At 46.6% G+C, this 20288-nt stretch overlaps 1 protein-coding gene across 1 annotated transcript in view; it reads left to right on the top strand.

The window, feature by feature from the left end:
* Positions 1 to 19766, top strand: part of Aebp2 (AE binding protein 2) — an 87364-nt gene extending 67598 nt beyond the window's left edge. Inside the window, exons 9-10 of the mRNA XM_029478440.2 lie at positions 18483 to 18540; positions 19365 to 19766. Of these exons, the coding sequence (XP_029334300.1) occupies positions 18483 to 18540; positions 19365 to 19475 (169 nt within the window). The 3' untranslated portion in view covers positions 19476 to 19766. The remainder of the gene's footprint in view (positions 1 to 18482; positions 18541 to 19364) is intronic.
* Positions 19767 to 20288: the final 522 nt, after the last annotated feature.

Raw genomic sequence — 20288 nt, 5'->3', positions numbered from 1 at the left:
CTCCTCCTCCTCATGCCAAGGCTGCCCATCAGATAGCTCAGGCTAGACTCATCTGCAGTAAGCCAGTGGCTGTGGTTGACTCCTTGTCCTCTGCCTTCCTCCTTCTAAGTTCTGGATGATAAACTCGCACGCACCACTACACATGACATGGGACTCCATAATCTTTACTGAAACAATGACAGCTGAGCTGGAAGGATGGGGCAGCAGTGAGGAGCCCCTACCTGGCAGCTCACAACTGTCTGTGACTCTAATTGCAGGGGATCTGTGCCCTCTTCCAGCCTGTTCAGGCTCTTCCATGCGTGTGGAGTTTATGATCTCATGTCAGCATGCATACACGTTTTTTAAAAAAGCCTTTTAAAAAGGAAAATGGGCTGGAAAGCTGGCTCAGTGATTAAGAACGCTTGTTGCTTTTTCAGAGGACCGAGGTTGGGTTTCCAGCATCTATATGGTAGCTCACATATCATTCATAACTCCAGTTCCAGGGGCTCCAACACTATCTTCTGACATCTGTAGGAACCAGACATACATGTGGCACACACACGCACACACACACACACACACACACACACATATACACATACATACAGGAAAAAAACACATACATAAAATAGACTAAATACATCTAATACAAAATAAGAGAAGAACTTATGTGCTTTTAATCTCATATTCCTTATATTCCGTTTTTTTTTTTTGTACATTTTCTTCAGATTTCTGATGTTATGGGTTAGCCACTTCTGGTAACTTTTCTTTTTATTGTGTACTGTGTGGTTTGGCTTTGTAGTTTGCCTCTAAGGGCATGGTGGCAAAAGTCTCTAGTTGTGGGTACAGAGGAAAGAGAAGCGGGACATAGGAGACAGCCAGCTTATGAAGCAGCATGGTGAGGCAGGGGATTTACAGTCAGGATCCCCGCAGGGTCAGGCTCAGATGTATATTCACTGGGGCTGAGCACGAGGCAAAGTGCTCATTGCTCAAGGATCTGAGATTGGATCCCTAGCCCTCAGGTGGGGTGGGTGGGGCATGGGATCAACCCAGCACTGGAGAAGCAGAGGCAGGGGGATCCCTAGAGCTCATTGGCCGGCCAGCCTGGCTGAATTGGCTAAGTTTTGGCTTAAGAAAGAGACTCCCCCTCGAAAAATAAGGTGAAGAGAGATGAAGGAAGGTATCTGACATGGGCCTCTAAGCTTCCACGTGGAATGACATGTGTGTGCACACACATACACATGTGCCCCTTACGGCAAACGAACTCAATGAAAGAGTCAGCTCTTGAATCTGCCTATTGGTTTGTTTAAAAGACGCACACTGGATTCTCCACTCTATGTCTCAGCTCCCTACCGCCATCCTTGCTCAGTGTCCTGCAACTGCATCTTGTCTGCCAAATATTTTATTTATTTTTATTTATTTATTTATTTTTTTTTAAAGATTTATTTATTTATTATATGTAAGTACACTGTAGCTGTCTTCAGACACTCCAGAAGAGGGCACCAGATCTCGTTACGGATGGTTGTGAGCCACCATGTGGTTGCTGGGATTTGAACTCTGGACCTTCGGAAGAGCAGTCGGGTGCTCTTACCCACTGAGCCATCTCACCAGCCCCAAATATTTTAAATACTGAACTTGGTATCCTTTTTCTGTAAACTTTCCTGTGTGCAGTCCAGACCATTTGTTCTTGCCAAGGGTAAGAACATGCTTTGTTCCATGTTCCCAAGGCTGTTCACACATGAAACTCCTTAGAAAATGAAGCAGTAATAGGGCCTCCATTGCTTCCAGACCTAACAGAGAGACGAAATCTTCCAAAGCTTTCCCATTTCTTAGAGGGCCTTCGGACTACCAACCCCTTAGCATATCTTACCCTGTGACCCAGCAGTCTGCTTGAACTCCCTCTGGTTAGAATAGAGGGTGCTTTAGTCGAGGGTATTAGGTAGCTCACAGAACCTCTGTGATGGCCAGATAATCAGGCTTTGGCATTACAAATACAAACACGTTCCAACTTGGACTGATTATATGCAAAGGAAACCCAGCCAATTCCCCGTTCAGGCCCTAATACCGTTTCCTCTTACCCTCAAGATAATTTCCAGTGAGATAGTTTTGCAAAGATATGTAGCCAATGGTCTCCTTAATCCCTTTGGCTCATATTGCTAGTATATGAGAGTCAGGCGAAGATATTAAAACCGAAAGGTAAATCCTACACTCTTAATTGGCAAGGAAACTCTGCATTAAATGTTTTATAAACATTGTTGTAAGCAGGCCAGTTATGTATGCATTTAATCTTTCCATCTCCTAGAGAGACTGGCAAGTAACTGATTTTACCTTTGGGTGAACTTACACTTTTGATAGTAAGCATTTTTTTTTCCCCTGAGTTTAATGGTGAATGTGTTTTTCTCTTTATCTTTTTTTAAAAGAATATTAATTACCCTAGTGCTTGTTGATTCTCCGGCTGTGTTAGCTGTCTATAGAAGGGTAGAAACCTATGTCCTGTGTCATTAAAGGCCAGGTTTTCTGGTAAGTGGACTAGAACAGGTTTTTCATACTCCTTTCAAAATGCCTCTGGGGTGCCATGCAATGAGTTCTAAGGAAATTTTAGAAATGTTATAGTGACTGATAATTTTGATTAAGTGTAAAGAGTCCTAGCATTCTGACCTTCTAGAAGAAACCCTTCTGCGTGTGCCCCCCAAACTCCTATTCAGATACAGTAGGAAGCAGAAATACCAGCCAGCCCAGCTATGCCGCTTACTCTAATGTGGTTCACATCACTACTCAAACCTTTTCAACTTCATCATTTGCTCATATCCAGAAGTTCTTGTCTCCATTCCCTTAGAAGCAGGCCACTGCCTCAGAAAACATAGGCAGCTCAGGACAGGCGGTTCCTCTAAATCTTTTTCTTAGTCTTCTGTGAGTTTCCCATTCTGGGAGGTTGCATCTCCTTCCACAGGGCTTTCAAGAGACTGCTCTTAGGCATCCATCTGCATGCCCTTTGGCGACCATGATTAAACACATCTGATGGTCAGCTGTCGATGACTAGTGGATTAAGGCGACACTAAGTGCATGTGGCAGGAGAGTGAGAGGGGATTGGAGCAGCAGGGGGCTCCGTGAGGTCTGGGCTTGCTCACTGTTGGTGGGAGTATATTAAAGTCCAAATCTGGTTACATGCATATAAACAAGGAACACCGTAAAGTTTTTCTGACACCCAAGGGAGGGGACGGGAAGCTGACTGAAAGTATCCAGAGACAGCAAAGCCTACTGCAGTGCATAGAGACCTACTTCCAGTTTTAGTGTAAAGGTTCAGATAGTTTCTCTGACCTTAGAAGCTAGTAAGGGCTGGTTAGAGGGCAGGGTTTGGGAGCAAAGAGTTTTGTATGCTTTCTAGGACAGGTCACTGGTGAGTGATAGACATTTAGCAAGTGGTGGTGTTGTTTCTGTCCATACATTGAGTGCTCAGGGGAAGCAGCATGAGTCTGTTACCTGGCTACGGAAAGCTGGGGACTCAAAGACAGGTATAGAGTTGACTGATACCTCAGCCTGATGTTCCAGACTCTTGTCACCAGCAGAGAGGGACTCAGAGACCACATAAGGATTTGGGAAGGTTTAATAAAGAGCTTAAGTATGGAGTCAATCGTTGCAGTGCAGGGGAGGACTGTTCATGAGATGAAATGAGGGAAAAGATGGGATTACTAGGAACAGGTCAGAATTTCTCTTCTGAGGGGTTTTGCGAAATCGAGTGGTACCAGGTGCATGATGGGAACACTTCTGCAAGGCTAATGATGTTGAAGGTGCTATTATTAAGCAGAGAACAGTTAGTAGCCATCTTGGTTGACCTGCTGGTCCCAGCTATCTCTGCAGTGCCTTCGTTTACCTCGTGCCAGTGTGAGGTAGGCTAGAAAGGCACACTCAGTTTGGAGTCTCATCAGCTGAGAGAATTCTGATGAGAAATCTGGGTAAGAGAAGTTCTTATTCACTGTTGGTTGGAACGTGGACCATTACAGCCATTAGAGAAATCACTGAGGAGGCTTCTCAGAACACTAGAACAGGACCTACCGTGTGACCCAGGTAGGCTACTCCTGGGTGTGTCCCCAAAGGACTCCGTGCCATACTGTGGAGAAGCCTGCACAGCCATGTTCATTGCTTCTTTCGTCACAATAGCCAGGAAATGCAGTGAGCCAGATGTCTACCAGCTGAGGAAGGGTCACGAAGGGGTGCTATGTGTACACAAAGGGATTTTATTCAGCTGTGAAGAAAGACGAAATTATGAAATATGCAGGAAAATGAATGGATCTGGAAAGTATAACATTAAACAACGTGGCCAAAACTCAGGAAGATGAAAACTGCATAGTCTCACTCTTACATAGATCCTAGCCTAGGATGCATGTGTGTGTGTGTTTGTGTGTGTGTGTGTAGAAAGAGGTGCTGAGACTGGAGGAAGCAACACATTTCTCGAAAGTGGGCAGGAAACTGAAGGGAGAGAGATTCCGTGGGGGTTTGGGGAGCAAGTGGGTAGGAGACGAGAAGGAAGGGAATTTAGTAAAACACCTTTTGTCCAAAAATGCTACAATGATATGTGATTAAAAAAAGAATCCCACCATAATTAACAAGACCTGTGAAATGGTCTTCATAGAGATGCTGATCTTTTTATGTAAATGCCTACAAATGTTGAAATAGCACCAAACCATGGCCCAAATATGGTCTTCCCCATTTCTAAATGTGCTCCTACAGTCATGTGGGAATCTCACAGACATGACATAGCTTTGTTTATTCGCTTTAATTCCTTTCTGCAGCCCATGTGACCCAGAGTCTCTACATCAGAAGCTATGCTATAAGCATACTTACCAAAAACTGTCCTTAGTCACCCTCTGAGCTGAAACTCTAGAAGCCATCTGTGGGGTAAAATAGGGATGGCCCCCATAGATTCATGTGTTTGAATGCTTGGGCCACAGGGACTGGCACTATTTGGAGGCGGGTCCTTATTGGAATAGGTGTGGCCTTGTTGGAAGAAGTGTCACTGTGAGGGTAGGCTTTGAGGTCTCCTATGCTCAAGCTATGGCCAGTGTGGAACCCAGTCTCTTTCTGATGCCTGTGGATCAAGATGTCGAACTCTCAGCAACTTCTCCAGCACCACATCTGCCTACATGCCACCATGTTTTCCACTGTGAGGATAATGGACTGAACCTCTGAACTGTAAGCCAGCCCCAGTTAAATGCCACAGACAAGGTATCTCCTCACAGCAGGAAAACCCTGAAACCCTGGGGCTGGAGAAATCGCTCAGAGGTTAAGAGCACTGGGTGTTCTTCCAGAGGTCATGAGTTCAATTCCCAGCAACCACATAGTAGCTTACAACCATCTGTAATGGGATCTGATGCCCTCTTCCAGCGTATCTGATGACAGCCATAGTGTACTCATATAAATAATATTAAAAAACCCCCCTGAAATCCAAATTATATACATGGCTACTGTGAAGACACTCAGGACCACTTTTGAAAAGTCCATGACTACACATGGGCATGCCTTTTCTTTCCCAGGACACTCCACTCTCCAATTTCACTCCTATGCTTAACTTTGTGTTAAAATATGCCAGGCAGTGGTGGCACATGCCTTTAATCCCAGCACTTGGAAGGCCAGCATGGTCTACAGAGTGAGTTCCAGGACAGCCAGGGCTATACAGAGAAACCCTGTCTCAAAAAGCTAAAAAAAAAAAAAAAAAAAAAAAAAAAAAGAGAGCTCTTAATAAACTCCAGTCCTGCTTTTTGTACTGACTTTTCTGAAATTCTTTTCTGTGTGGAAGTGAAGAATTTTGTCTTTGGGCTGTAGAGATGGCTCGCTGGTTAAGGGCTCGCTCTGGCTGCTCTTCCAGAGGACCCGTGTTTGACTTCCAGAACCTACGTGAGAGCTCACAACACATCCGCCACTCCAGTTCCAGCCTCCCAAGTCACTGAATGCACCCCGTGCACAGACGCACAAAGCACACATACACATAACATTTAAAGAATTACTGTAGGCTGCTGGATACAGTTCCCCAGGCTGTGAGAGATGGTGCCACGTCACTGAGTCTGTGACTTCTGACCTACGCTCTGATGACAAACCTGACTTCCTGCAAAGGTGGCAGCCATGTTCCTCTAGAGAGCTCTTCCCAAAGTCAACCAGCTGACTTATTACTAGCTAAGAAAATCAGGTGTAAGGAAATGGAAGGCTGTGTTGAAGAAGGCAGGAGGAAAGACCTTTCCTAAGCCATCCCTTCCCAGCCTCAAATCCAGCACTCAGTCACACACTCAAGTGTCTTTTTTGTTTTGTCAGTAATTAGGAAATGGGGTGTCTAAGGCAATGGGGTGCCTGGGAAAATGGGGTGTCTATAATACTAGTAATTGGAAAACATGCCAAAGATCATGAGTTTACATACTAAGTGAATTATAGGTCAGCGTGGTGTACACAGTGAGACCCTGCCTTAAACAAAGCAGGGCACAAAAGTAACAAGAGGCAGGTAAAATCTTACTATTCTGTAATTTATTATTAATTGTGTGTGCATGTGTGCGAGTGCACGTCTGTGTTTGTGTGTGTGTATATGTATACACGAGTGTGTGTGCATATGTGTGTGTGCGTGCATGTATGTGTATTGTGAATATGTGTGTGTGCATGTGTTTTGTGTGACTGTGTGTGTATGCATGTGTTTTGTGTGTCTGTGTGTATATGCATGTATCTGTGCGTGCGTGTGTGTGTGTGTGTGTGTGTGAGCATCTGTGTATGTGCATGTATATGTGCGTGTTTGTGCATGTGTGTGTGTACATGTAGACATTCCTGGAAGTTAGAGTCAGGCATTCATCCCACTCTGAAAGTCTCTGGCATATTCTGCACTGAACTTGGAGCTACGTTCGGTGAACAGGCCCCATGGTGCTGGGATGATAGGCTCGTGGCAGTCTTTTATGTGGGTCCCAGGATTCAAACTTGGGCTCTTGGTAAATGCTCTTACCTGCTGAGCCCTTGTCTCTGATAGAAATGAAACCCTTGTTTCTGTTTTGGATTTACTCAGCTCTGATTTCTCCCATTCCTCTGGCCTCCGGTAAGCAGCAGGCGTGGGTGGCATCGTGTTGGCGAGGCTGGTGTCCACAGCGTTGTGTCAGAGAGGCAGGCTGCTCTTGTTCAGTAACTCTTAAGAGCGCGATGTTCACTGATGCAGCCACAAGAGAAGCCAGTGCTGGGGATAGTGTTGGGACAGAGGGCTTAAGTTTGCCTGTGACAATATGTCTAACTTCATGACCATCAGGACCGAATTGTAGGTGATGCTTTTTGTTTCAGTTGGAACCAGTTCACCTTAGCAAAGACTTGATGTTCTCCTGAGGAGAGCAGTAACAACACCACATGACGCACACGACGCTGTGCGGGATGCCAGGCTGGTCCCCTCTACGCGCCTGCGCGTTGTGCTTCCGTCATTCCCTTGAGTATAGTACTGTGTTCATTCACTACGGAGATGGAGGCACTCAGGCCCCCCTTTTTCTTTTCTCTTCTGCCTTCATCTTCTCTCTTTACTCTCCCCTCCAATGCCAGTGGGGTCTTTAAGCCGAGACTGGAGTCGCACTGCTTAATGTCTTTCTGCAAATGGCTCCCCCAGTACATTTTGCAGTGAAATTTCACAGTGAAATCAGATCCGAGGGCTCCGTGGGTCTGTTTAATCTATAGCTGCTCTTGGCTCCTACTATCAAAATGAGCATTTTAAAAATTGGTCCAGTAGATGATGTGAGTAAAAGATTGCCATCCAGCTGAGGCTCAGCCAGCCTGAAAAAAATATCTCCCTCGCAAAAATAGTTTCCATCTGAGATGCGGGAAGCGCCAGGAGCTCTGGGTCACATGTTAATTTTGTATGAAAAGATTGATCTTCACACCCCAGGATTTTATTGCTGCTCAGATTAATTTCTTCTCCAGGAGAACGACTTGGATTTGAGGAGAATTTGCATGCCTTCTCTGTTTTCCCGCTTTTTATGGATGTATGTGAAAATTATCGTGGTTTAAATGTTTAATCCTGGGAGAAGCAAAGTGATGGAGGGCTGGGATTGCTTTACAGCAGACCATCTGCTCCTCCGTTTGTCTCCTGAGTCTGTGCTTTCTTTCTACCTAGTCTTTTTAAGCTCTGATTTAGTACACAGTCAAAAGAGGCAAACCACGTGCTCAGGGGTGGGTTGGGGAGTGTTACCCAGCAAGGCTCACTGGATGTTCTATCGACTTAATCTATTAATTATGTTTTAGACTCCTTTTTATTATATGCAGTTATGGGTTTGTGTGTAAGTTTGTGCTTGTGCGTGCAGGTGCCTGTGGAGGCCAAAGGTGTCTGATCTCCTGGGGTTGGAGTAACAGGCAGTGGGGGGCCACCTACTGTGGATGCGGTGAACTCAGGGCCTCTGTAAGAGCAACAGGCACACTTAGTCATGGAGCCATCTCTTTAAAGGGTCTCATTTAGTAGTCCAGGCTAGCCTCAAACCCATGTTCTTTCTACTTTTGCCTTCTGATGCTGAAGTTATGGTGTGTGTCTCTATGTGTTGTGTTGTATTGTGAATGGTGTACGTGCGTGTGTGTGTGTGTGTGTGTGTGTGTGTGCATGCAAAGTCTAGAGCAGGAAGCTGTCTGTCTTCCTCTATTGCTCTCTGCTCTGCAGCCTTGAGACATAGGCTCTCACGAAACCACGAGCTCATCGTCTCGGCTAGGTTGTCTGGACAGCAAGCCCCCAGGATGTCGTTGTTCCCAGTGTTGGGTTATAGGCATGTGTAGCCATACCTGGCTCCTTATAAGGGTGCTGGGGATTCAAACTCAGTTCCATATGCATGTGTAGGAACTGCTCTTCACTGAGTTAGGTCCTCAGTCCTCAGGACTATTTTAAAAAATGATCCCTTTCTGTTGAGCATTAGATTATTTGAAGGGCAAACCGACTCCGCATGCAAACCATGCAGTAAAGTGTTTGTGAATGTGTGGAAGGGTGAAATGATGTTACTTGTTCCATAGACACAAGACCGGACCTGGCTGGAACTTCTCCAAGTTGGTTCACATCTTTAGAATACATTTAAAGCGGGGCATAGTGATGCATGCCTTTAATTCCAGCACTCCAGAGGCAGAGGCAGAGGCAGGTGGATCTCTGTGAGTTTGAGGCCAGCCTGGTCTATATCAAGAGTTCCAGGATAGCTGGGGCTATATAGAAAGTCCTGTCTCAAAACAACAACAACAACAACAACAGCAGCAGCAGCAACAACAGAGTACGTTCACAAAATTTAAAAATTACGCTTTATTTATCACACACACATACTTCAGTGCCTGTATGGAGTCAGAGGACAACTGACAGGAGTCAGTGCTCTCTTTCCACCCAGGCGGATCCTGGGATTTGAACTCAGGTTGTCAGGTTTGGAGGCAAGCAACCTTACCTGCTGAGCCATCTCGCTGGTCCTTAAGAATATTTCAGAAGTGAAACAGGCGGAGCTGGAAAGAGCCTGACTTCTATGCCTCTTGCTTCCCCGGGGCACACAGCAGGCTGTGGGTTTTTACTCCAGGCATGTGAGCACAGAGAGAAGGCAGCTGCTCAATGCTGTTAGAGTTGGCTCATCCATCTGGCTTGCAGTATGGCTGCGGGTTGCCGCGGATCTGGATTGGATGCCAGGCTCCTGTGAGTTTGCAAATACGACTGTCTTTTTAGTTATAAAACATGCGCCGCCGTCCTACACACCAGGGAATTAAGCTCGCATGCAGCAGTCAGCAAAAGTGGGACAGAGAGAAGCAATCCCGCTTTTGTTGAATTTTTCTCCTCTACTTAATTTCTGAAGATGATTTGTGACCGTCGTTGTTTATTTTGTTTATTTACCAATCTCAAGAATCTGGCAATAATAGAAAAACCTGAGGACTGGCTCAGGCTCAGGATGACATTGAAAAGAAATTACTAACTTCAAGGCCAGAGCAGGCAAGGGCAGGATGAGCCAAGAGTATCTCTCTGCGCCAGAAAGTAAGAAACACAGATGGAACTGAGTCAGGATCCACATTGGGCAACTCCCATCACTACCACCAGGGAATCACCAGACACGTTAATTTCAGGTAGATCCATTCTATTTAGTAAGACTGTGAGGTGTGCCAGTACAGACGGAGGTAAAATCGGAAGGCAGTTGTCATGGCAGAAACTGGCCCAGCAAGAATGTTTGTTTGAGCTCACTATACAGGCGATGACGGGTCTCTCCTTGCAGAATCTCAATGTATATTCTTTTTAAGTTTTTATTTACGTGCATGTATGTCTTAGTGTGTGTATGCCACATGTGTGTGTACCCAGAGAGGCCAGAAAAGGGTGCTGGCCGTGGAACTGGAGTCACGGGTGGTGTGGACCACCTGACATCCTTGCTGGGATCTGACCTCAGGTCTTCCCGAGAAGCAGCAAGTGTTCCTCGCCACTGAGCCGTCTCTCCAGCCCCACCACAGCATACTCTTAACAGCCATTCATCCAGGGTTCAGGACATGACTTGGTGTCCATGGTGCAAGAATGCAGACAGGAGTGTGAGTCCCCATGGGTCATTTGAGAAGCTGGCATACATGGCAGTTGCCTGTAATCCTAGCGCTTCAGAGGCAGAGATGTTGGGATTCCCCAGATCAAGCTGGCTAGGTAGACTAGCGAAATCAGTGATCATGGGCCTCCACCCAGACACACACTCATTGCACACACATGCATCCATACACATGAAACATGCATACACATGCTACAAATGTCATTAAGTACAAAGGGCAGAGCGGTGTTCATAAAGTAGGAAGCTCCGGGGAGCATCCCAGCAGTCAGGTTAGCTTCCTTAGTGGGGCTGAACTTCATCTTCTCTCTTGGGAACAGGACTCTGAGAAGGACCAGTGCCATCTCTGTGATTATTCCACTTTGTTCTCGCCTTCACTGACGTGGTGTTGTGATGACGGACTTCTGGGCTTTGGTGTCGTAGAGAAACAAGCACTGGTCACTGTCATATCAAATGTGGAGGAAGAATATCGACTCAGGAAATATTTCTGAAGCATTCCCTGTGTGGCCGTGGTGGCTGGTTTTAGTTGCCACCTTGACATAGCCTAGAATTACCTGGGAAGACAGCCTCCAGTGAGGAATAGCTGGCTGATAGGCACATTTGTGGAGAACTTGTTTTGATTGTTCATTGGTGTAGAAGGGCCTGGCCCATGACTAGCAGCACCATTCCCCAGGCAGAAGGTTCTGAACCATTTTAAGCTAGGAGAGGGTTTAGCTGAGAGCAGCAAACAAAGATGTTTTAATTCTGTCTTTGCTCATGACTGTGGAAGTGGTAGACTGACTGCTTGAATTCCTGTTTCGAAACTTGGAATGTTGAGTCAAACAAGCCCTTTCCTGTCCTGCGTTGTGTTTTGTCAGGGTATTTTATCACAGTAACCTAATTGAAAGGACAGTGAGAGGTGGTCGACACACAACCCTTACTCATAGATCCCCTTTCCTCTGACCTCTGACCTCAGTATATGCATCAGCACCAAGTCTCTGCCCACGGCACCTCCTGCCCAGGGAGCCACCACTGATATGAGGATGCTGTAGTAGGACAGGAGACGAGTAGTGCCTTCACTCAGAACAGCAGACAGACTTCACCTCACATGGGATGGATAGAACAAGATGGGAGCGTGAGCTGGTACATCACACTCAGGAGAGAGGAACTCCAAGCAGAGTTGTCTCAGTGGTATCATTTTTGCATCTTAGTGACCAGATGACTATAAATACCGTGTGAGCAGCGGTCTCTTCAGTGCATCCTGACGTAGGAGCGAGTACATTACGAGGGAACTTTATATGAACTCACCCGTTCCTAGGTAGCAACCTGGTATGTGCAGCCTTGAAAACAATGTGCACATCACCTGTTCCCTTCCCTCAGTCGGGGAGGAGTTCTCTGGCCCTGCCTCTGTCAGCGGAGCCTTGTGAAGTTTCCTCATGGAGGTTCTAAAGCCAAACATGAAAATACTCTAAAGGCAGATGAAAGGGAAGTCTGTGGGGACCCTGCCTCAGCAGAGAGGAACATCTGTGTTTAAATAGCAATCGTGTGTGGGCAAGGCCTTGGGTGGGAATGCGCAGCCTTCTGTAGGAAGAGGCAAGCAACCTCAGTTTGTCCCTCCTAACCGTGTCTTCCCTCACAATCACGAGCAAGCAAACAGATCGCACAGTCCTTTATTTTTGAGATGGTTTTACTCTGTGGTCCAGGCTGACTTGGAATTCACTGTGTAGCTTTGGCTGTTTGTAAGCTCACGGCAAACCTGCCTCAGCCTCCTAAAGGCTGGGATGGTTCTTGTAGCTCAGTGTTTTGGACTGACGCTGTCCACCTACGTTCTACAATACCTCCATTACGGGAGACGCTATGTTCCAGTCAGAAATCAGCAGTCCAGGGGCTCTGCTTGGAACTAGTTGGCATGTATCAAACGCAAACCTTTGGAGATGGAAAACTGGCAAGAAAGGTAAAGGAGATGTGGCTGAGGATGTGAGTGAGTCATTGGAGAGTGCTGGTTTATCATGGACAAAGATCTGGGTTTGCGCCTCAGCACGTGTTGACTAGGCATGGCAGAGCACACCTGCGATCCGAGAAGGTGAGGGCACCAGGACTCCAGAGTCATCCTCAGCTACGCAAGTGAGTCTCAGGCTCCCGAGGAACGGTATAAAGAAGAAAGGACTAAGAGTGAAGCGACCTCTCTCCCTTGGGTGCTTTGTGAAAGCCGAGGTTCCTTACTGCACACGATTCAGCTGAGGCGGATGAAGCCTCCCCTGGCTTGAGATGATGTGTCTGTCCATTCCCCTTCGCAAAGCTTCGCCTTGCCCCTTCCTCGGAGACTCTCAGGAAGCTCGGTCCACCCGGATGGTCCGCAGAGCCGCTCGGGAAGCCCCGCCCACCCAGATAGTCTTCTGGGCCTCGGTCTCCAGGGGCCCCTGGGAGATGCTCACATAGCTTCCCTTTGACATACCCTGTGCCAACTCATTCTCGCCCGCTGTAGCTGCCTCTGTCTTGTTGCTAGTAGAGGACATGTGACCAGTGGCTCACCGGAGAGCTCCTCCATCCAAGGGGTCCACTGGAAGCTCCCTAGCATCCACTCCCTAACCCCAGAGCTTGAGACTAAAGCACTAGTGACATGGTTGTAATTAATTGCAAGCGTTGCGTTTCTCAACCCCATCTCTTCCTCACCGTGCTCTGTGACTGCTGCTAAGAGCCGGACATTGTGGTGAGTACTTTCCAAGATTCTCTCCTTTGGCCCCTTTGGCTATCTCTCTGAGGTATGTGTTGTTACAACGTATATTTAGTACTGGAGAAACTGAACCATGGAAGTGGTTGAACCAGGATAGCTGGTGTTCCAACCCGGGCGGGGTCAGTTCCCAGGGTCAGTCACAATCAGTTGTGAGTCATCTGACATAGGTGCTAGGAATCAAGCTTGTGTCAAGCTTGTGTTCCAGGTTGTGGCCTGCAGCTGTGAAGGTTTGCTCAGTAATGAGGCAGACGTATTGTGGGACCGCGAGAGGTTCTAGCCTTAGCTCAACCAAGAACCACAATGTATGATGGGTCCAGGCCACCAGGAGTCAAGTCATGACCCTTCACTGGCTACACAAGGTAGAGTTCAGCGTCTGACTGGAGAATAAATCTATCACCTGCTCCACTATAGAGAGCCCCTACTCTCTGCCTTGCTCTACCTCATCCATAACTGGTGATAGTAACTGCACTGACTGACATCCCGTCCTTATGAGGATACGCTGGCGTCAGGTCAGGGATGACACTTGGGAGAAGCCGAGTACCCAGTGCAGATGCTGTCGATGTCAGCGTTCTTGATATTTTAGTGCAAGAGAGCTGCAAAAACTCTGTTATGATGCCAGTTCCTGGACCATCAGTGAGCACAGGGCCTAGATTCAGGCTGTGAGGGTCTTGCTTTTCCTTCTGTGTTCCTAGCCAAATGACATCTTCCGCATGGAAATCGGGGACTTCTCGTCAAGTTGCTACTATCAGCTTATCACCTGGATATATTTTTAAGCAATTTCATAGGAAGCTAAAACTTCAACATAGGGAGAGCTGGACATGGCTTTCTGTCCTAAGAACCTTCCTCCCAGTGGGGAAACTAGAAGAAACTCGGTGGGAAAGGATAAACTGGGCAGCTGGCTGTCTCCCCCCACCCCCCCATCAAAAGCTTGGGTGACATTTATGGCCACACGTCATCTTGCTGTTATCATCTGGATCATATCTGCTCGGTTGACACTGTTGGACTAGAAATGGATTGCTGAGGGCCAGAGAGATGCCCCAAGGGTGAAGGAGCCTGCCTTGCAACCCAGGCAACTTGATAATCCTCAGCACACATGTGAAGGTGAAGGGATCAACCTCAGAGCTCCACAAGATCGCCACTGACGTGTCCCAGCCCCGCATCATGTATACGGAGAGGGTAAGAGGAATAGCTTAATGAGCGCCCCTCATGATTCTGCACCATTATAGATCCCATGAAGCCCAAAAGAAAGCATATGGGAACATCTGCCTTTAGGGAGCCTACATGTAGAGGTAAGACAGTCAAATACACCATAGGGCAGGAGGAGATGTGGAAACAAAGGGAAATAATGCAGAGAAAGAACCAGGTGTGGTGGTGTACACTTCAGTGGCCTCTTCCTGAGGAGGGTGAGGTAGGAAGACTGCTGGAGCCTAGGAGTTCAAGACCAGCCTGGACAGCACAGCAAGACTCTGGTGTCAGTCAATCAGTCAGTCAGTCAGTCAAACAAATTGGGAAAGAAAGGGTTTGCTCATATAGGCGTTATATATGTAAAGAGATCGGTGTACTGAGATAAATGTGTGGTTCCATTGTCCTTTGGGAAGCCTTTGCCACTTAGAGAGATTTGCAGATGCGTTAGGGCGAATTTTCCTGTGGTGAAATTATGAAGGGGAATGAGATTTGCTTTACAAGGAGGCAAAGTTGGGGAGGAACAGGAGAGACAGGGGTTCCAGCTGAGAGAGGGCAGTGCTGTGCTGGGGAAATTCATGGGGCACGCAGGGGTGGGGGATCAGGAATCTGTTTGACGCGTTTGTTGCATGTTGGGAAGCCTAAATAATTACAAAGTAAAAAAAAAAAAATTGGCTACTCTCACAAACACAGGCAATATGAAATTCATTGCAATGTAGGTGGGTGACAAACACATGGGTTATAAGAGAACCAATTCACTGAGGCTCAGGCATGGTTCCCCATGAACACAGTGTGCCAGCAGAGACCTGAAAGGTGGGGGTAGGAAATGGGGGTGGAGCATGACGTAAGCTGCAGATTAAACTTAGGTGGCTGGGGGCTGGAGAGAAAGAAGGCTCAGCGGTTAAGAGTGCACACTGCTCTTTCGGATGACACAAGCTTGATTCCTAGCACCTATGTCAGGTAACTCACAACTGATTGTAACTCCAGCTCCAAGGGATCCAATAGACTCCCAGTCTCCATGGGCACCGTTCTTGAGTGTACATACCCACACTCAGATATCTCACCGAATCACCAGGGCATAGTTGATGGTTTTTTGTTTTTTTTGTTTTTTGTTTTTTGTTTTTTTGGAGTTGCAGTTTATCTAAGAGGTAAATAAAATCATCATTGCTTTTAGGGCTAAATAAATCTCTCCCTCCTGTGTGTGGCCCGAGAAAAGGCATTCTGTGAAAGCATAAACCCAGGCAGGGGTCTGTGGCTTGTAACTCCCTCGCCTTAAAACTGGGAGAAGGGAAACAGAACAAGACTCACGAGGAGCTTTACACAGGCAGTTATGTGCGCATGTGCATTGAGTTTCACGTACAGTGGCTTTAAACATTCTTTCCATATGTAGTGTTTTTTATAACCAACAAGTAGATGGGCCTTGGGGTTTAATGAGAGGACTTGTATGGGTAACATATGTTTCTCTTTGTAGAAAATCGATTTCTCTGCCTGGTGAAAATGCAAGGATTTTTAAAGTGTCCACGGAATCATTTTATTTGACCCTTAAACCGTAGACTTCTCTTCTCTTCTTTTACGATGTGTCATGGTTCCTGTGAGGGACTGATTTTTTTAATTCCAGAGGCCTGTTCAGAATGGGAGAGGGGAGATTGTCTTTTTAGTTGGTTTTCTCAAGCTACATCCTTTACCAATGTTGAATTATTACAGGGCATTGTTGGGTACATGGGAAGTACATTTAGAAGGATGATTGCATGTCCTCTGTTTCGTCTTTGTGGGACACATTTAATTAACAGCTTAAATGAGATTCTTTGCACATACAAATGTGTACTTCAGGGAAATTATCTTGGAATACGTGATTAGCAAATCTTTAATTTTCTTTATTTAAAATGCCACTTGGGAAAAGTGATTTGAGTTAGTATAAAGTCACTTGATTTGGGGGCTCACTGTCTTTGAAACACATATTTTAGTTTTTAAAAGATTTATTTATTTATTTATTTTTTTTTGGTTTTTCGAGACAGGGTTTCTCTGTGTAGCCTTGGCTGTCCTGGAACTCACACTGTAGACCAGGCTGGCCTCGAACTCAGAAATCCGCCTACCTCTGCCTCCCGAGTGCTGGGATTAAAGGCGTGCGCCACCACGCCCGGCTTGATTTATTTTTATTTTGATGACATAGGTGTCTTGTCTGCATGTATCCCTGCATGCAGTGCCCACAGAGGCCATAGAGAGCGTTAGATTCTTTAGAACTGGAGTTAGAGAGAGTTATCAACTGCCCTTGGGTAGTGGGAGCTGAAGCCAGGTCCTCTACAAGAGCAGCGAGTGATCTTTTACCTGCTGAGCCATCTCTCCAGCCCACAAGCATACATTTTAAATATACACGTGGGGCTGACATCCTTCCAGAGGACCTAGAATTGATTCCCAGCACCCACATGGTGGCTCACTAAAAGTTGTAACTCCAGTTCCGGTGGCTCTATTGCCCTCTTCAGGCCTCCATCGGTACTGCATACACATGCTATGCAGTCAAAACACTTGTACATATCACAGGATCTGATTTGATGTTTTTATCTTGAATGTGGCCTAACCTCTGCAGTATGTTCCTTGCTGGCTTTTCAAAGGTTGGTTGCTTGACATTTTTATAGAAATCAAACTTAATATTCGCAGAAACAACCTGCCCGTAGAGCTCGGTGGCTGGCTGCGGGGACGATGGGGCTCAGGTTGCCAGTGGTCATTACTTATCTTATTGCTGTGATGAAAATACCGTCAAGTCAGCTTAGGGAGCGAAGGGATTAAACCTGAGCCCCATCATCTGCAGGCTCTTTTTCCGTTTTAGTCTGGGATGCTGGTCATGGCACTGGTTTGTCTTGGGTGACTCCAGATTTCACGGAATTGACAAGATTAACCACCACAGTGTCTTATGCTTGGCTAGGAAGGTCACCTTTTCCCCCCATCAACAAGTCATAAAATCTAGGAAGTAATCTTCCTTAAGTCCTGGCTTGCCTAACCTCCCACCCCCAAGCCTTCACACGTGTGTGTGTGTGTGTGTGTGTGTGTGTGTGTGTAGGCACACATTTGTGTATGGGTAAGCTAGAGTCAACTTTAGCCGTTGTTCCTTAGTCCATATTCACCTTGCTGTCTGTCACTGGCCTGGAATGGGCTAGTCTAGTGGTTCATTAAGCCCCAGGCATGATTCTATCTCTGTCTTCGAAGTGCCTGACATTTTTCATGTGGGTTCCGGGGATCAAACTCAGGGCCACGTGTTTGTGTGATGAGTACTTTCTTGACTGAGCTGTCTCTTCAGCCAGATAAAACACAGGAAGGAATTTGTGCCTGTTCAGGAAGCAGGTGATAAGACCTCCGTGAGAGAGGTCATCTCATAGCTGAGGGAAGCATCCTTGTTTCTGACCACCAGGGCACAGAGACACATCTGTGCTGCCATGAGCAGCTCCCCGTTTACTTCTGTCCTCTTCCTTCTCAAAAGTCTGTATTCGGCTCCCAACCTCACGGGAATTTAAATGCTCAGGTTTCACTGACTCTTTGGGCCTTTAGTTTCTTATGATTTGTCAAAGGTCTTACCACGTCCAGCTGCATGCAGTATTCTTGTTAATCTGCCTTTTGGCCTAGGATGCAGCTGTGACGTGGAAAGTATGTAGAGGACAGGCAGGCACTGTCTTCCTCACCCCATGCAGGACTTGCTGTCAACATTCCTGGCTGCTGAGACAAAATGTCTGACAGAAGCAACTCAAGAAAGGCTGGGACTTGTACCTCAAGTTTCAGGGAGCTGAGGAGGGAGAGGCCATGCCAGCAAGAGGCTGAGGCAGTTGGTCGCCGGCAGTTAGGAACTAGGGATGAAGGCTGGGGTTCCCTTCCTTTTAGCTTCTTGTTCACCCAGGACACAGTCTGTGGATGGTGCAGCTCTCACGCAGGGTGGATATTTGCTCCTCTGTTCAGCCTCTCTGGGAAACCGTCCTGAGCACACTAGGAGATTTCAAATCCAGTCAAATTGTCAAAATAAACAGTCACACCCTGGACAAGGAGAGAGAGATTAACAAGACAAAAGTCTAAGGAATGTATTTACTGTTTTTGTGATGTAGGAGCCTTCAGACCCAAAGACCCAGGGAGAAGTGGATGCTTTTGATGAAGAATGGACAGGTGTGTGGAAATGTCGCTGCATCGGAGGTTTAACTCGGGGCAAACACAGTTGACAAGACCTGTCTGCTGAGATTTGCCTTCACTTGGGTTTAAGAAGCCTTTCCTGTGGGAAGTCTCTCCACGGAGATGGCCTCGCAGTGAGGGTGGGGGAGGAGAGACTCAGAATTCTGTTTTGCTCAAGCCTAGGAACTCTTTGAGGTTAGTGTTTCATGTACACATTGGTGGAAAGAAAAGGGTTTTTTCTTCTTTCTACATTGGCATTGCTTTGTAAATGTACGTGCCTTTGGTTTTGAAAGTGCACATCAGAAACAGGGACCTTAACCGCAAAAACATGCACAGGAAACGTCTCTGAAATTGCAGCTTGAAACATCATTACCATGAAAACGCCGTTTGGGGTGACGGCTTTTAACTTCGCAAGTTTTCTTTGTAACTTAATGATTAATTTCTGCTGTTACCTTATTCTCAACAGCTCTGGTCTAGATCGTTTTGAATTTTGTGGTTAATGAGAATTTTTTTCTTTCACTTGATATATGTGTGTGTGTGTGTGTGTGTGTGTGTGTGTGTGTAGTTGAATTTTAGGCAATGGCTTGAAAAATGACACATATTATCCAGTTTTGGTAAATATAATTCTGGGGGAAACTATATCTGCATGTCCAAAGTTCCTCTGGGTTTCTAGGACACACTATATTGCTTTACATGTTTGTCTAGTTTAAATCTCCTTTCCTCTTCTCCTTCCTCTCTCCTCCCTCCTCCCCCCTCGCTCCTCTCCCCTCCTTCTCCCCCTCTTCTTTATCGTCCTCTTTCCCATCCCTTCTTATTGACAGAGGTCATGCTCTGTTACCCAGCCTGGTCTCAAATTTCAAGTTCGAGTTCAAGCCATCTCCTGCTCCAGGCACTGGAGAAGCTGTGAGAATGCAAGCAAATCTGTGTCCTGAGGGAAGCCAGGGCGGTGGCTAGCAAAACAACAGCAACAACAACAACTGCAACAACAACAGCAGCAGCAACAACACCACAAAACTGCTTAACAAACAGCAACCCAAGTTAGGCAGAGTGAAACATGGCTATAGACCTAGTGCTGAGGAGGCAGAGGCAGGAGGATCATAAGAGTTTGAGGCAGCCTGGACGACGTGGTAAGTCCAGCTCAGGCCAGCCTGAGCTACAGAGTGAGACTGTTTCAAAACAAACAAACAAACAAACAATCAAAAAACCCCAAAAAGTAAGAAACATAAGCAAGGGGCTGGTGAGATGGCTCAGTGGGTAAGAGCACCCGACTGCTCTTCCGAAGGTCCAGAGTTCAAATCCCAGCAACCACATGGTGGCTCACAACCATCCGTAACGAGATCTGGCGCCCTCTTCTGGAGTGTCTGAAGACAGCTACAATGTACTTACATATAATAAATAAATAAATCTTTAAAAAAAAAAAAAAAAGAAACACAAGCAAACCCCAGACAACAGTATACTCCAAGTGCATGTCGGATTGCATGTGTTGACAACACATTTTCCTTCCTGCAGGGACATGCAATACAGATTCCCTGCTCAGATCTCTTGGTCAGTAGAAAACTGTACTTCCTGAGAAAGGGCATTACGCCATCTCCATGAGACAAAGAAAGGTTCCCTGCGGTCTGTGATCCCTTCAACCCATCAGGAATCCTTTGGGGCGGGAGGTGTGTACCACAGGCCGAGGGCTGCCGTCTAAGGAGGAAAAGCTATGGGTGTTTCTGCTGACCTAGGGCAGCTGCTACCTGGCC

The sequence above is a fragment of the Mus caroli genome, unplaced genomic scaffold, assembly GCF_978045245.1.
Source record: "Mus caroli unplaced genomic scaffold, Mus_caroli_1 scaffold_7, whole genome shotgun sequence".
In the NCBI taxonomy this organism is placed as follows: domain Eukaryota; kingdom Metazoa; phylum Chordata; class Mammalia; order Rodentia; family Muridae; genus Mus; species Mus caroli.
The sequence above is the reverse complement of the archived record's forward strand: the minus strand, read 5'-3'. Positions and strand labels throughout refer to the sequence as shown.